Genomic DNA, 18206 nt, shown 5'->3' with positions numbered 1-18206 from the left:
TGATTTCTTAAGTAGATTAACGAAAGATCACCATGAAAAACCTGGAAGCACTGAACTTATGAATTCAATTATTAAATTACTACAATCTCCACAAAACCTTTAATCTGGTGATAATCATCATCTGCTCATTAGTGACTGGTTTCAAGAGGTATTTGCTGAAGTTCTAGTGAGAAACATGGACTACTGGAGTTCAACTGTATCTGTTGTTAGGCACTCATTAAAGACAAGGGTTGGCGGTGGCTCGATTTCGTGGATTGGTTGAAGTTAGAAAATAACACCGTTGAACGCCAATTCAGTGGTCTATATATTAAGCGTTCGCGCGTGAATCCGAAAGTCCTGGGCTCGAATCCGGCGTACGGGATCATAGATGCGCAATACTGAGGAGTAGCATTCTAGGATGAAACGGCCGTCCAGTGCTTCCAGGTATTCCATGATTTAGAAAACTTTAATTTCATGCTCAAGCTATACATAGTTTTTTTTCATTTATTCTTGATAACTTTTAAATTATACAAGTTATTTATTATTAGAAGAATCGACAGACACTAAGTCACAAAACGTCAGAATTCAAATTTTCTACATACAATCATTTGTCAGTTTGATGCGGTGTGGCATGTGTGTGCGATTGAGTGTTTGGATTTGTCTGTTAGTCGAGTTGATTGTAGTGCAAGAGCTCCACATTCCTGGTTGTTGTTCCATGGAATACTAATGACCTTGCGAGATGAATGTTCATCTGTGTTGTTGTGTCTGCCTCTGTGAAAGGGTGCGCACACGCACAGACGTACAGCCAGGTAGATAGACAGACATCTGACGTTTAAATGTTTATTGGAGACGATGTTTGCTATGATGATGAGTGGTCTGATGTGTTGTGTGGTAGGGCATTTCGATGTCTGAGTGTGGTTGATGAGTCAGTTTGTGAAGGGATTTGGTGAGGGTGTTGTGATGTGTTGTTTGGTTTATGATCGTCTAGCTCGTCGTTCCTTGTGGGATGTAGAGAGCAGTGGTGTTCGTATGATCATGCGATAGCTTGTGTATGCGTGTAATAATATCAATATATATATATATATATTTGTATTATGATTGAGAGATGAATGTGGCAAAATAATTGTGGTGTGAGTTGTGTGTGGAATTTTTCGTTGAGAGAGTGTATGTGTGTGTTGAGCAGTCGGTTTGTGTTTGGTTTGTGAGTTATGTGGATGAGATTTCTTCCTGTTGTGTATAGTATTCCTAGGTACTGGTTTGTTCGTTTGAAGATTGTGTTGTGTTATGTTGGAGAGTGTGGTTGTGGGTGTTGGGAAGACTGTTGAGAGAGAGTGTATGATGAGTTATTTTGCTGAGTTGAAGACGAAATGTGTCAGTTATGATGGTTATTTATCTGTTTGTCACTCTATGATGACAGTTAGCACTTTCCCTCGTTTCAGGTTTTATGTTTCTTTTTTCTTATTATATTGCATTATTTTTTTTTGAATTTCGGTACTTTGTTTTAGCATATTTTAAATAATACTAAATGTCATAGGTAATATTTTTTTAGTTTTCTTCGTCGTATTTTTTTTTGGTCTGCTTTTTTGCTGCATTTGGCTTCATATAATTGTTTGCTTTGTGTTGTGATCCAGATTTTTGTTGTTGTTCATAATATTTTCTATGTTTATTTTTGTGTCATACTCATATGGTTTGGTTTTGTCATTCTTCTAATGATGACTGAAATGCTGTTTATCTAATAAAATAATTTCAATGTTAGATTAATTGTCCGGCTTATTTCATATCCGATTCTTTCGTGTTAAATTTTCAACTTTTCTGGCCATATGTGACTGTTTGTTCCTTTCCCCTCTTTTTCAGATTCGCGATGGAATACTCGAATTATTTCTGTGGAATATTTTAGTTTATTTTTATTTATCAGACGTATATTTTGAACAAGCTCATATTAGCACGGACTGCCCCATTCTTACTTTTAATAGCTCTTTTTAATTGGACTTTCCAATAGCATTCATCTGGAGAATGCTTACGAAAAGCATCAAGTGATACGTTTAAATTGGAATTTTTAACTTGAAATTATATGGATTTACTGTACCATTTTTTATTATCAACAAGTTGATTTTACATTATTTCTCAACCACAAGTATTCGTTCTAAATTAGTAGTCTTCAAAAAGCGTCAATTTTTACAAATTTTTTATTAGACTTTAAGACTATAAATAGCACTTGAGAACAGATTTAGTTACTTGTAGATCTGTGGTTGGCAGTCTACATTACAAGAATCCTAATAGATTCAATTAAATAGACATGTTTGCATTTTTAAGTTGTATTCATGAGATATTTAGTTTAGAATAAGTACGGATAAATAAAGACGTTTAAAATGGTTTGTCGTTTCAGTTTGTTATTACAGTTATCCTTTGTAGTAGCTTCCAGTAATGTTCAGTAGGTTTAAATATAAAATAAATGATTTCGTTTAGATGTTAGATACATTCAACAAAGGCACTTTAAGTCCATCATTTTCACTTCTTCAAAATGCAGTCATTCGTACTATAATTACCAAACATTTTACTACACTTTGCGTAAATACAGCGTGTCTGTATAGGTATGTTCTAAGCATTCCACAGGTATAAATGCTTTCCTGTATATAAACTTCTGTTGACTGATTGATTCACATGAAAAAATACCGTAACTGCTTTCCATCTATATGATTTCAGTAACTCATCCCATTTAGATTTTTGTTGAATTATATCTGCCTTTTACTAATGGAAAGGCCATTCGCCTTTACTTGGACAATCTGTTGAGCTTCTTACTAATACTCATTGCATGCTAGTAACCTTTTTGAACCCAATCAACTAAACGCTTATTTTCCGAACACAACACTATTTCATATCAAAATAATATATTCGATAAGCTACTGCACACATTTGCGTATGTCCTTTAAAGCCAATTAGTTTAAATGTATTTCTTGTCGTATAATATGGAAATAAGACAAATATATACACTTTATAAGCTTCAGTTACGATGAGTCGTTTTTACCGCTAATACTTATCGAAATTTTATCTCACCTTAAATTGATTACTGTAGTTTCTGATAATCTAAATATAAAAAATTAGTTCGAAATTGTGTCGAATGTCCTAGTAAAATAAGTTGATTGATTTTTAACATAAACTCACTATTATAAGATACCACATACCAATAGATAAATTCTACTAGAATAACATTCAAGTAAAGTGTCATTGTGTTCAATTGATGAATTTATCTGCAGTTGGTCAACGTTTACCAAATAGTAAGTTATCAACAATCATATTGGTAAGATTGTAACTCAACTACATAATAATTAACAGATTCTTGAAAGATCCTTTTTATTTATAAAATATTGATTTCAAATGGTAAACAGTGCTCACTTTAAATTGACCAGTAGATGAGTGGATTGTAACAATACACTTAAATGTTTAAAAAAAAACTAAGTTGTAGTCAATAGTGTTTTGTTGATGCAAAAGTAACTTGTAAAAAGTCTTCCATTTGCCAAGCTGACTAGAATAAGATTTTCTAACTTAGTAACAATATTATAAACTTAATATTATCACTAAACAAATGTCCAACTGTGACTTAATCACGTCCATATTATTATTATTCAGTCCTTATTTAAAATACTTATACATTATTCACCAGTTTTTTGTGACACTAAATTATTTGTATAGGTTCGTGTTGACTATGTAAATATCCCTTCTGAAATATATTGAAAATGATTTAGAAGTATATGTCCTGTTTTTTTTCTTAAATCATGTTTCATAAACAAAAATAAATTTATAACTGTATAATTTATTACATTATGAAGCATTCATTCCAATTTTTTATGATATTCAGAATCCTTAAATTTCTCTGTGCAGATTAACATATAGTATTTTACTGACTGTTTAATTAAGATTTTATTGTATATATATTCATTATCAATAGCTTAAATATTTGGAACGTTTTTATGATGTCATTATGTACTTTGTAACGAACAATATATAGGAAAGCTAAGGATTTATGTACATAAAAAATAGATATCACATTCACAATTGGTGTTGTGGTGCATGCTACTTATGTTAACAGATAAAAGTCAGTCAGTCACAATGTAGAACTTCGTACTACGTACATCAGTTCGAGTTGCCATACCACATTAGCACAGAGATGCAGTTGTCGATTCGAATCCCATAATGGTAGAGGCAGTAAGAGTATAAGCAGTAATGTGAAAGGTTAGGGTTTGAGGATGTTATTCAAGGAGTATAATCCAGTGAACTAAATTTGTAAAGAGAAAAAAGATAGAGACATGAAGAATTTGGGAGAACACAAAGAGCGGATGCACCTTCGCCAGTGCAAACGATTTTGAGCCATGTCATTCAAGGTCTCTAACCATCGGCTGCTATCATCTCGCGGATCCCAACCAGATAGTCTACACCTATCAGTGTGGTTCAGTCCACTTGTCAGTGACTTCATGGATTTGTGTCACGTTTCGGTCTGGTAGACCCTAGCTTTCTTCCAACCTACTCCTACACCATAAAACATCGCACGTTGGGGCAGTCGGTGGTTGGACATACGTAACACGTGTCCCAGCCATCTCAACTGGTAGTTTCACTATTTCATCAATTGATTTGCCATCCTTACCTAGTAGCCATTTCTTAACAACTGCATTACTCACTCTGTGGTTCCAGGATATACGAGCAATGCTTCGAAGACACCTATGATCGAATACTAGTAGTCTATGAATATTCTCTTCTCTTAGGCGCCATGTTTCACAGGCATAAAGTAGGATGGAACGAACTGCTGCACAGTAAACCCGTCCTTTGGATAATCTCGCCTATGCCATAAATGATACTAGTTGGCAAAAGCTAGACGAACTTTCTGTATCCGTGCCGAGATTTCGTTCAGTAAGACGCAGACAGATACGTGTTCACACTAGAGCATGATCTGAATCTGGGTATGTGCTCCAGAATGGACGACAGTCTCCTATCGAGCCCCTCCATTGGTGGCTGATAGCGATGTGATTTAGCTGGGTCCAATGTTGGGACGAATTCGGGGGTTTCCCTTTCAAAAGATGTTTTTCCTTATGCTTAAAGTTAGTATTTACTAGAAACAGGCGGTTATCTGAGCATAGCTACAATAGGCGGTCTCCACTATCTGTTCTCTGAGCCACCACACCACAAGATTCACCCAGGTGTCTTTCCCTTTCGCTTAGTTTACCTACTCGAGCATCAAAGTAACCAGCCATTATTACTACATTAGAACACCTAGCTTTTCGGAGAAGGTCGGAAATCTTTTTGTAAAACTCATCGTCTGAGCTGCAGGCATTGGGAGCATCGGGGCTTCTAGATACACGAAGCGTGGATCGAGTTGGTTCTATTTTTTGATATGGTGAGGTCAAATGAATGATACTACTCGGATCCTGTATGGGCGTTTCGGAGACGCAGCACATATCGATGGTGCGAGATTCTAAGGTCCTAGCTAAGGAAGCCTATTGTCCTATTTGGCATAGTGTTCGGACGTTAAAAGCTCGTATATGTTATTTTACAGTGTGGTTTCAGGAGACCAGGAATAACGTTCCGCGTATTCGAATAGTTTGCATTAGCGGTGTAAGGTGATAAAAGGACGTAAGAAGGGTCAGTCGTGGAGATAAGAGGGTTATTAGGAGGTGTAGGAAGGATTTGAATGTGACCAACTTGTTCTCGTGTGTTGTTGTGAGTGTGAGGGCTGATGTCAATTCCCAGATGCCCACACCGTGGAAGGGTATTTCTCGAGGAACCTGGATTAGTGTTGGTCTTAACGACCTCGGAGAGTGACCGCAGTGCCAAAGCGATAACTGTTTGAGGCAGGTCACACACGGTGGGAAGTCTTTAACGTGTTAGCTCTGTTCCTCAAAGGGCCTTACCTCTGGAGAAGGTAAGGTGAGGTATGACATTTTTAGGGTTGACCTTTTCTAACCCCTTCCTTCCTTTTGAGAAGGCGGCATCGCTGCAGATGCTGGTTGTCGATGGAAACATCCAACTGCTGTTACACCTCTCTACAGTCAGAAGTACGACTTCGCCCTCAGACCTTGAGATGCTGCTTTTAGTCTTAGTGTTCTCCAATCGACCTGCCTGGCGTGGTCGAAACTACAGGAACATATGTTCCGACCAATGTAGCTCGGTTGGGTTATCACGATAGGCAAGCCCGACCACCACGACAAGGTTGCAGCTACGGTCGGGTGACTGATATAAGTAGTATGTAACACCGGTCAGAAGTGGAAGGCCTAGCAAAATAAGGTTGGGAAGAATAAATCGAAGAAAACAGAGGGGGAATCATAAAGCAATTGCGATGTGGAAGAATCGTGAAGAACGTAAAGGACAGTTGATGAAATATTTGCAAACGAAGTATTTGATATTTGATTTTTCACATTTTATCAAAGACCTCCGTAAGAGCTCTAAGTGAGGTCATTATACAGAAATTTATTAGACAAAAAGGTTGACAACAATGGTAAGACTATGATTTATGGTCGACCTCGGAGTGACGCTACACTGACTGGTAAGAAACAAGTGTGTAGAATTAGGATTAGGATTTACAGCTGTACGTCAGGGTGATCAGCTTTATTTCAGCTGCTCAATCGGTTGATATCTGGCATAAATATTCAGAATTTAGGAAGAGGATTGATGCTGAAGTTCACCCCGGAAAAACTCATGTGTTTACTGTGATGAAGTGAATGAACTTGATTTTCAGCCAGTGAAAGCTTCTAATATTTCGCTCAGTCGACAAAATGAACTAAACTCCGAGGGTCACTGAAGTCCTCGTTTGTTTGATAATGGTTCTATTTCCTGTGGAAAATGAAGAGTGATTCAACAAAGAACTGCAAATCGGGTTACAGAGGTGAGCACAGACACGGTAAAGTTTTATTCTGTGGTAAGTTTCACTTGCGTAATTCATGTGTGTTTCTGTGACATAAGAGTATTTGAATCATAGAATAAAAAAGCAATCCTAGAAACGACGCGATTTAATTAAGAAGTCTTCGAAAACACGAACTCATGTATGACACGGTGAAAAAGTCAGATCCTTTCAAAACCTTGAATGGCCTGACAAGAGGCAGCTATTCCTTATTTCAGTTGCTGAGGGTTCGTCGGTTTGCACGAATATCAGGTTTTCCCATATGTAAGTGGTCTTTTGCTGCAGCTAAACCACAAAGTTATTGCGAAGAACATAGGTTTAGCCCTCTCTATTTTGTAGTGTACACGTTGAACCGATTGTCGCTTCGTAACTTCCCAATCTCCCCATTTTTGGAAAAATTTTGTCCGGTTTTGCTAAATTTTGGTCGAGGGCGTCCTGTTCTGTTTTTCTGGAAGCCAAAACAATTGCATGAAGACGTAACTTGGATCATGGATAAACTATGAGATGCCGGTGTCCTCGCCATCATATGTTGCTAGCATACACAAGAAGATGAACTCTTACACGTAAGCTCGACCAATTGCGAAATATAATTTATATGGCTTATCATATTCTCAGACATTGCAGTCGATGGGATATAGATAACGCTTACACCCTCCATAAGAACAACAATTTCACTACCCAGACGAAGCGAACAGTATGTACAGATTCAACGAAGCCACTTTCTATTTAAGAATCATCAATAAGTAGGTAGGAATGTAATTTCCCTAACGCTAGTTTTTATGTAGTATTCTTTACGATAGCGAATACGGATCGGAAATACACAAAGTGTGGTGACGTGACCAATCGTGTAACAAACGATTGAACTTCGTTATCAGTATCAAATTCAATAAGTCAATGAAAATGTAGCTAACAGGATGTACCATTAGGTGTCTTACATGTTGTAAATAGTACTCTTCATTTGCTAACCCTCCTAGAATTTCATCTAGTTATTTAGAGTTGATAAACAAACTAAAGGCACCAAATAAATGGATTCAAAATCTTAAATAAGTAATATGAAATCTGAGAAAATCAAATTACAACGTTCATAATACTATTGGCAATTCACCGTTTACTAACAATAATGAAATGACTGGTAAGCACTATTTAGATATTACTCGTCAACATGCATTAAAATTTTATGATTTGGTCAGTGATTTCGGATTCTGTTAACAGAAATTCATTTGTTAACCCTGTAACAGACACATCATAAACTAGTATTAACTACGACAAGTTTTATTTACCATGCTCAAAGCAAACACACACCGCTTTACTTATGAAGAATATTTGGCTAATTTATGTGGCACTTGCAGTGATATTATACACAATTCCTGTATATGTTTAGGAAGCGGATAGAAAAGGCTATCAACGTCGATTGTTACTCATGGAATTTTTCTTTGTCAGATACCTTACATAACAATGTCAGTTCAGTCGAAAATGATGATACTCATAAAGGATAGAAGAGTTCACAGCTGTATATTGGCAAGTCATATAATATTCATCAATATTTTAACGCCCAATTGCTTCAACCTACATTTTATCAACAACTATCAACACCAATGTTCATCACTACCATAATTAGGGATGTGAGTCATATGTAAATGATTTTCGAGCTCACTTTTGCGTGAAACTCTGATCGCGGTCTATTTTTGACCCGAAAAATGGTGAATTTCACCTGCCTGAGTTTGTATTGTTACAAATAACCAAATTAGGCTTACTCAACATTCACCCAGGTCATGAGCAACAAACACGTTAACCTACTAATAGACTGGAATAAACCGTGTAACGAGCACAAAGACTATGGAAATTGATGTGTGACGGAAAAGTGCTGTTAATAGCTGATAAATAACGACATTCAAAATCCTCGACAACATGTAAAATGTGAGCGAGAACCCGTGGCATGATTTTTCGACTGTACCGGACGTATTGCATTTAAAATTCGAATTCAAGCAGTCATCAAGTGCAAATGAATCACTAGTTCATCCAAACACCACAAGTTTCCTTTAGCATAGTTTTTATTTGTTACAACAAACATGGTTTGCTACAACTCAGAACCAAATAACGTCACTTAACATGTGACTATATGAAGTGTGAACAAATTTCATGTAAATAAATTATATTGACAAGTAATAACAAGATTTTTGTAGTAATGTAATACATAGTTATATTGTACATTGGATTAATCACTTGCTATAGCCTGAAAATAGCAAGATCTATCAAGAACATTCATATAAATTATGAAATTTTATATAGTATCCATATATACAAATGACAAGATGAATTTACTAAGTCTCCATGGATTAAGTTCAACTTTAAAAATAAATTGTCCCGAGCTACAAATCTTATGATGATGTGCTATTTTGTCTTCTGATCACTGACACCATGATCGCACCACTGAGTAGTATGAGCGAGGAAGAACTCTTTAGAAAAAATACTTTAAGATATTGTTTTGCGATCTGCAAACGTTCATTGAACTGGAGCCAACTTTTCTATGAAGATAATTTTATCGGTAACTCGTAAGGCGTTGAATCGTCTACAGAATTCCATCAGACCTACGGACAGCCAACGTGGATAAATAAGATGGATGACATGGATTTTACCTAACCGTATTGCAATCTAATATATTTCAATAAATGTTAGCCTATTAAGTTTGCATTATGTCCAGTGATAATTACTTGCGTCAGCTAGAAACTGGCTATATCTTTTTCTCTTGCCAGCTATGCAAAGTAACCTCATTTCCTACAAAATCGCTCAGATTTTATGCATCCTTATGTTTATTGTTGCCTTGGTTGTCAGAGAACTCATCGATGTCTTTGCTTGAAGGGACTTGGTGTTCTTGTAAAATCTAATGACTCCTTCGTACTTGACGAATCTCTGATCATGATGGTAAACCAGTTGATGAGATTGTGAATCTTCACTGACTGAGATGGTTGGGGCACATATTATGTATGCCTGAACACTGATTACTATTACGCGCAATGCTAACTGGTATAGGAGATGGTTGGAAGAGAGTTAGGGGGCGGCCTAACTAAAACGTGGCATCAGTGTTTGAAGTTACTAACCTCATATCTGAGCCATGTTGGTAGATGCAGACTACTTGGTTGGGGTCTGCGTGATAACGTTACCAATGGTTGAAGACTCTAGGTGAAATGGCTCAGAATCGATCATAATGGAGTAGGTGTATACACTCTTTGTCTTCCCTTGAACTATGAGATTAAAATTGCTTCATATCTGTCTTTCTTCCTGCACTATATCCCTATATGCAATTTTTTATATATTACCACCATTAACCTAGGATGTTCCACGGTTTCTCATTTCTGTTATACCATCGATTTGAACAACAAATAACATTTCTATAGATATAAAAGTTTTTGAACATGATATGCATCGACTCCAGCGGAAGTTTTGAAATTTTGGTGCATGTAAATCCTCAGAATTTGCCTCTGATGATATCAGTAGGGTGTGTCCAAGGGGGAGCGTGTTTAAGTTCAGATCTCGAAAATTCAAAAGCTTGTTCTCAGGTCGGTTTCTTGTTTGCTATATAACGTAGCTCTAATAGTATTATCTCCATAAATCCATAATAAAATAATTAGTAATTAGGTATGTATATTGTGTGATTTTCTCTGTCATATCTAACCAGTTGTATTTCGATTGACCTTAAGTTCAGTCGTCATGTGAATACAGTCAGCAAAGTAAGTAGTGCTAAAGGAAATATAACCTATTCGCTGAAGTAAAGCCAGCAATTTCATCAATTTTAAGTTGTTGCTTCTCATCTCAACATCATCCCATGTATGCTCTTTATTCTCGATTGGTGAAGTAATCAAGTGATTTCACTCGTTATTTCTGTCAGGTTTGACAACTCCCGGTAGAAATTATGTTCTGTTTTATATTCGCAGCTACATAGCAAAACAATTAACGCATTAGTTTGTAGTTGTCATGATATTTCCGAAATCACCAGTTCTTAGACACTAAGGATTGGTTCAATTCTGCACACGGACGATTATATTTGTTTTAATTCAACTCATGTGAATTGTTTTACTTCGGTTTCATTTGGTTTGAAATAACGGATACATTCATCATACTGGTGATTAATAAAAAGCTATATAAAAGCTGATATAAAAATAGAAGTGGTATCTTTTAGCTTGTTCATCTTGGTGTGTTTACTGTGTTCACAAAGATTGGTGAAACGCCCATCTCTTTAAGTCTTCAGAGCTAACGTGTAGTGGTATATTTGTATGGATTAGTATTTATCAGTCTGTCACAGTAAGATTTAGGATTTATACATTCTTTTACGGGTGAATCAGTGAATGATAGCATAAGTCATTCCCTGTAAACAATGAAAAGTTGCGAATTTCATGATGCTTTCTCGGGATTGAAACGTTTTTTCACTCGTCATCAGTCATGAATTGCCTACAATTCTTCTGAAGTTATTAGCCCCAACTTTTGTTTTGAGTTAAAAAAATTTCCAACTTCTTAAAAGTGGTAAATTACTGCTTCGATTATTTGTAGTGAAATGAGAAAAATATTTTAATCTCTAGCTTAATCATTATTCTGTTTGCAGGCAAGTTGCCGTCGTGTTGCTAACCATTGCTCAAACCTTCTTGATGCAGTGCTAATATTCAAAACATGGTTCATTCAAAGGCAAAGCGATCTTCCATCCACAAACCCCGAGACAGATATTAAATCCAATGGTGACGTTAGTATCCTACCCTATAATAATATAACTAATGGTCAGCAACCAGTTTTACTCAATCAAATAAATCAACATTCAAGTTATGTTGAACGAGATTGGGTGATGATGCACGCCAAAAGAACAGAGAGTCAGTTAGATCGTCTCCGAAATTCGGTTGTCGGTATGCGTGCTCAGCTTCAAGCTGGACTTCGCCACAAACTCGAGTGTGAACAGTTGCGAAGGGATTTGGAAATGCACAAAGTATGTACATTGTTATGCGGGTAGATAACCTCGGTGACAGTGGTGTTGCCTTAACTATCAGTTTTCGTTCTGAATGTTTATTTTTCTCACTAAAAGCTTATGTCTGAATTGTTAGAATACAGTCAAATCACATTTAATCCCTGTATCAATGAGACATTTACTACTTTTATTCTTCTAGTTTTGTAATTTTACTCAGGTAGTCGATTTTATGCAAACAAGCTTTCACATGGAAATTGTTAGACGGTAACTCACTGTGTAACCCGTGATTAGCTGTTAGTTGAATAAAGATTAATGGGCGAGACTAGACTATATGGACGAGCCAATCAGAAGCTTTCGCGGATTTTCAAGGTCACGGCGCTAAGTTCGGTACCTGATGCTTACACACGGTCGGTTTACAACGAATTTTAGAGAAGACGTGGTAATTCAGCGTCTACAAGAGAAATGATCATAAGATTTCGGCGCGAAATTCAATTACCCATTTGTATAAAGAGTTTTGGCATTATAGCTGATGTCAGTTTGTGATGAAAACCCTAAGTATAATTCCTAACCTTAACCATGAGCTGTAAATCATGATTTGAATTCTTCACACAGGTTTATAACCCTCATTTAGTTTTAGTTATTATGTTGACACTCTCAGAGTCACTCTAGCGTCGCTCAAAGGTCGTCCATAATATATAGTACCATCCTTAACCCTAAACCATAACCCTAAACCTTAATTCTAACCTTAAACCCTAAACCATACCAATGTACCAACAACATTGAAGCTGTGTGGTCGAGGCTAATAGAATTTTTGAGACTTTATCATGGTTTCAGAGGTCGACTACTATGGAGCCATATGGATGTGTTCCTGTACCGTATGCACTATGATTTTAGAACTTCTGAACCTATATCTGACCTTGAGAAGTTTTTGACCCATGTAAAAGAAGTGTATCCACTTTAATTCTTTGGTTTTGTATAATAAATTTTTACTGTATACTAACTGTCTTCTGATTGGCTAATATTTCTCAAGGTCATTTAAGATTCGTTCAAAGGTCGTCCATGTAGTTTAGTCTCGCCGATTAATGTAGTCATCTCCAAGTTATAAGACGTTACAGTCACTTATGAATTGGCCAGAAGTTAAGTATAACTTTTAAATGGCTAGTTTAAGTTTATGATGCTTATCCACCCCTACATTGATAAAGTTTTTCATCCCTTCCCCCTTTCCTCTCCTCGAATCTTGTCACCCAACAATATTAATAGTAGTAAAAACGGCATAATTGTCAATTGTTGTTTAAAGATAAATATAATAGATAGTTTTTGCTGTGATTGTCTTGTTAATAACAATTAGTTTTAGTAACAATGCTTATTGTTGGGCAACAGTTGAGGGATTCTTACTATTATGGATATATAATTAGAATGAATTGTATCAAGGCTTTTATTACCAGACAAATTACTAACTTTTGTAAGAACATCTATACTCTTGTATCTATTCTCCAGAAATGTGTCAAAAGACCGGCTTACTTGATACTAATAAGAGAAGTTAACCCATCGCCCCCAAATGCCTTGGTACGGTAGAGAGTGGGGAGAATCCACTCTCCCTCTCGAATTGCTCTCACATGGTCACACGTATACAGTCACCCTTAGGGAAGTTCTACTCACCGCCTTCTCGCGACGAGGGTGTTGTCTCCGAAATTGAAAGGACGAAAAGCGAATGTCTGGTGCTTTAAACAGGTTGGTGGATATAGTGGATCCACTTAGGGGAGTTGGAAAACCTTGATTTCAAACTGATGGTGCGCTTGGGCTGCAGGATCCTGAGGGAATGAAAGGCTTATGAACCTATTGTTGGTCACCAGCTACCATGGGACTGCGTCTCCTAGCGTTGCCTCACTACCCTGTGTACTAGACTTTCGGGTCAAAGGCTCCGGTTGCGGCCCCCTTAGGAAACCGCCTGTTTCTGTTTGGGCACCTGAGCAGTATCACAGTCCTCACACAAACAAATGATAACTACTGCTGACTTCATTGTTATTGTGTATTTGGTGCTCCCTTGTACCAATGTTTATACGTTCAAACAAAGGAATAAGTTAACCTATCCTTTTGTATGCTGAACTATATTAAATAAAGGTAGTTGTAAGTCTGAATAGTTTCTTTAATGTTTTTACTGACTACTTATTAGTAAGATTATGATGACTAGACATTATTGATGGTTTTCACAATAGGAATCTCTTTGTTTTCAAAAAACAGATTTTTGTGTATTTAGTGACCTAATAATGACAGCTTTAGTTTCTAATGATGCGCTTAATTTGGTTTATAGTTAGCACTTTTTATTTCATCGTAATGATGTAACTATATTCAGATATGATGATATATCAAAGTATAGATGTTGTATCACGTTAAATGATTTTACATTATCTAACTATTAAGTGGTGTTCATTAGGATTGTCTTTGCATACCACTACCTTATCGATTGATAATTTCCTTCCCTACTGTTTAAAGCTTTTGCATTTAATGATATATCTTCTAGCTTAAGTTGACTGATTACCTTCATTGAAACAGAGGTTTTTGGGAACTAATTAATAGACATTAGCAAATTTGATTTGTCAGGTATGTTTATCTAAGATCTGAATTTGTGGACCATATGTACGCTTTCCTCAATCATCATTCACGTCTATCATGTATTAATTTTAAAGCATCGTAAATGGGTATATAAACATAATTTACTATATATTAACCATTCTGGATAGGATACAATAACTCACTATCAGAATATCATCAATGAGGGTAGTCGGCTTCGCGATGATTTGAGAGAAGAACTACTTCGTGTTCGAAAGGAAGCTGCTATTGCTCGATCACGGTTAGCTTCAGCGACAACTCAACGTCCTGTCAACAGTCCAGTTACCAGTACTCCGCATGCTCCTAATCATCACCATCCCTTCGATGAAGCCGATAAAATGGCTACAACAATGATGGTCATGACCGATCATGCAGAGCTTAGTCAATTACATGATCTACCTCCTCAAGATGCTATAATTCAACTACGAACGCAAATAGAATACCGTATTAGGCTGTCCGAGTCTCTGAAATCTGAAGTTAAAAGCCTAAGAGAAACAATAAGAGGGATGCTTGAAAAGGTAACTTGATTTATTTATACTATCATTATTTTCTGATCAGTTATTATGTAACAACAATAATGATAAGAATAATTTCATTTAATCTGAAACTGAATACTTTGCATTTTCTTTTTTTCGGAAAAATTTTTTAGAATTAATTTTTAATGTATATACCATTTTCAAGTTCATTTATTTAATAATTAGTTTGTTATTTATTTGGATGAGACTTGTTCGTATATATATACTCTATTGCTTTTGCAATAATCTGTTTTCGGCTTAGAATAGATCACAATGACGCAAGTATATTCACTTTTTATCTTCCTCCGGATCTTCAGTTCCTGTATTCCTTTATAAGTATCTTTTCATTCTGTCTTTTCGAATATTACTTTCAATATATAGTCCTTCTGATCATCATTGTAACCACATTATTTTGACTTTTTCACTACTCATTTTTATAATGCTAATTTGCTATGGAATATGGGTCAACACACATCTGTACTAGGTTGTACTCTGATTATATCTGAAATTGATGTTAAAATTTGAAATTTTTTGGAAATATGAATTTTATAGCTCAATATGATAAATTCTTAAGCAATGGTAAGTTGTCCATGTAAATGTACAAGGTGTTACATTGTAAACGCCTTACATTCTGTAAATTCAGCTGAAATTTATTTCTTCATTTTAAAATGTTTCTTAGATTGTTCGTACACAACATCTAACCGCCCATGAATTTAAAGGAATTTATCGTATGTTCAAGCTCAACTGCTTAGTAGACATTACTTTCTGTGTGTGATGGCCTTGTAATCAAGCTGTTTGTGTTTAAACCACCAAGTTCTTGATTCAAACCCCACCCTACCCACTTTTGTTTCCATAATCAGTTAGTACCATTAATCCCTACACTTAGAGTGTGACTTAAAGCCAGATGCTTCAATCTATGCCTGGTAATTAGGTTAACTCTAGTCACTCATTCGACCATTAGCCTTTTTCTTTAGCACCACTTTTCCGCCCAATATTAACAATTTTATTTCATGTTTACTGTTTCTATACTGTAGGAAGTTGCTCAATCTCATATTATTGACTCAATACGAACAGAATTCAAAACCTTAATTGAACCTTTTTGGCGTTTATTACAAAAGAATTACGATTTAAATCAAATGAGATCATTAAATGCAGTATTAAATATCCACTGTATAACACGAATAGCTAAACTACTTACTATTCCAATTCCTGACCACGTAACTATGGAATTATCTCAATTCACTGACTGTGATCCGGTTGTTTCAGATAATAAGTCTCAGAAATTGGATAAAAAAGCCTCAAAGTCAGTGAATAGTTCCACTGTGGCTAAATCACCGAAGAAAGATTTTAACAAATCAAATGAAAACATTCACCTTATTAATTCTCGAGCTAAGCCTTCAATTGATCAAAAAGCTTTTGAAATGGATAAAAGTTCTAATAAAACTTCCACAGTCAAAAGAGACAAACCATCTATAAATTCAGATAAAGTAGATTTAGATGAATTTAGCCAAGATGAAATAATAAAAAATGATCCACCTTGTGAAATAGATAAAGTAGAATGTGAGTATATATACTTATTTCCCCTTTATTTATTATGAGATTAAAGTATGATGTGATTTTGAACTTTTTCTGTAAGTCACATTGTTTTGTGGATTATGATTTCATGAATAAAACTTGGATGGGTACAGAACTGGTTGAAAGATGGAATACAATGGTATGATTTAGCTGAGAATTGTTTACTAACTCAGGCTCTCTAGTGGACTGATGTTAAAGACAAGACTGTTGGTCAGAAGGTTAGGTTTTTTCACCCAATAAAATATGATGAGTAAATTTCATAGAAGACTAAAGGATATTGACTTTATAGTTGGGTCACTCGCCAATAAATCAAGACCAGACTTCTTGTCTTAACTCTTACTCATCATATCACCTCTCCCACGAAACGATATGAGATCTGTCTCTTGTAACAGCAAGAAAGTGAGACTTTTGACTTATTTTGTAGAAGTCATGTTTCTGTCCCTTTTATACGTTGGAGCCGGATTATAGTTGTCTATGTAGTTATCGCGAGCGAGCAACATCATTTTTCCGTTAATGATCATCATAGCGATTTTGCTCAATGTTTGTGAAACCTGGCCTCTCCAAGTTGAGGATTTTAAGCAACTCTCTGTGTTCAGTAATCATTGTCTCCAAAGGATTGCTGACATTCAGTGGCAGCGCCACATCAACAGTGGGGGGGGGTTTGAAGACGTGTGTCCGAGCACAGCAATGACAAATCTGGTTTTACCATTTTGAAACACCGACTTCTGTGCCTTGAACATGTTTTACGAATGTCGTCTCAGCAAATTCCGCATTATGTATTATCTGATGACTCTAGAACTGGTTTGAAAACGAGGAGATGTGATCAGTTTGTGGTATAGTGCCGTGGCATGAATACAGACTGTATAAGGCCGGCATTTGTTGATTATTCACTACTCCCTAGTTGTGGTTCCAGAATTAGTGCAACATAGTGGCTTGAGACGTTATCAGATGAGTCAGAATGGAACTCAGTGGCACTCCTGCTGTAATTTTCTCTTCATAAAAGTGAGAGAAACATCTTTAAGCAAGTCGCAAACTAAAACAAAACTACCCATTGCTACCTAATTTTGTAATTATTCTCTGTCTGATGTTTAATCCGTGATATAAACCATCATCATCTACTTATTTGAACCGTTTACCCAGGTAAAGGTCTGTGTACTTGGTTTCTAGTCACATTAATTTTTCAGGTTAGCGAATAATACTATCCGGCTGTCCAGATCGTAGTAAGTGGAACAAGGTTCGGACCTGGGACTTAATGGCTTAAGGTCAAACTCTTTAACCACTGAGTCATCTCCCCACAAAACTGTTTAGATTTAACAATCTCCACAAATCTCTAATGTAATTGTGTACGATTCATAGGTGATAAAAATGTTTTTGCGATGTGTTCTCTAATCTGGATGACTTAATTAAGAAGCTTTTGATGCTCAAGACAGCATCATCCTCAATTCATATTGTTTATTGGAGTGAGAGGATGACCAAGATATATATATATAATATTGAACTGTTTGGAAATAATTAACATTTCCCATCGTTTATTATTTTGTTTACTTTCCGTTCATATAGTAATGTCTGATTACTCATCAAGTGAGAGTAGTAGGTGTGGTAGTTTGAAATTTCCTGATATATCCTCCTCCTCTTCTGATCATGATGACGATGGCGATGGTACTTTTAATAATAATGACAAAAACAAAAGTTC

At 36.0% G+C, this 18206-nt stretch overlaps 2 protein-coding genes across 2 annotated transcripts in view; both read left to right on the top strand.

Annotated features, from left to right (window-relative positions):
* Positions 1–2445: 2445 nt before the first annotated feature.
* The window catches only part of Smp_173280 (peptidyl-prolyl cis-trans isomerase h, ppih,putative), a gene marked incomplete at both ends in the record, with an annotated part of 43455 nt that continues 27694 nt past the window's right edge, over positions 2446–18206 (top strand). The window contains 4 exon segments of the mRNA XM_018792414.1: positions 2446–2592; positions 14555–14941; positions 15973–16498; positions 18074–18172. Of these exon segments, the coding sequence (XP_018644402.1) occupies positions 2446–2592; positions 14555–14941; positions 15973–16498; positions 18074–18172 (1159 nt within the window).
* Positions 10279–11858, top strand: Smp_173250 (hypothetical protein; the record flags this gene model as incomplete). The annotated part of the gene is made up of 2 exons (XM_018792415.1): positions 10279–10422; positions 11463–11858. 2 exons carry the CDS (start codon positions 10279–10281, stop codon positions 11856–11858), a joined length of 540 nt encoding a protein of 179 aa, XP_018644398.1.

Source organism: Schistosoma mansoni (genome assembly GCF_000237925.1).
Source record: "Schistosoma mansoni, WGS project CABG00000000 data, supercontig 0299, strain Puerto Rico, whole genome shotgun sequence".
NCBI lineage: Eukaryota > Metazoa > Platyhelminthes > Trematoda > Strigeidida > Schistosomatidae > Schistosoma > Schistosoma mansoni.
The sequence above is the reverse complement of the archived record's forward strand: the minus strand, read 5'-3'. Positions and strand labels throughout refer to the sequence as shown.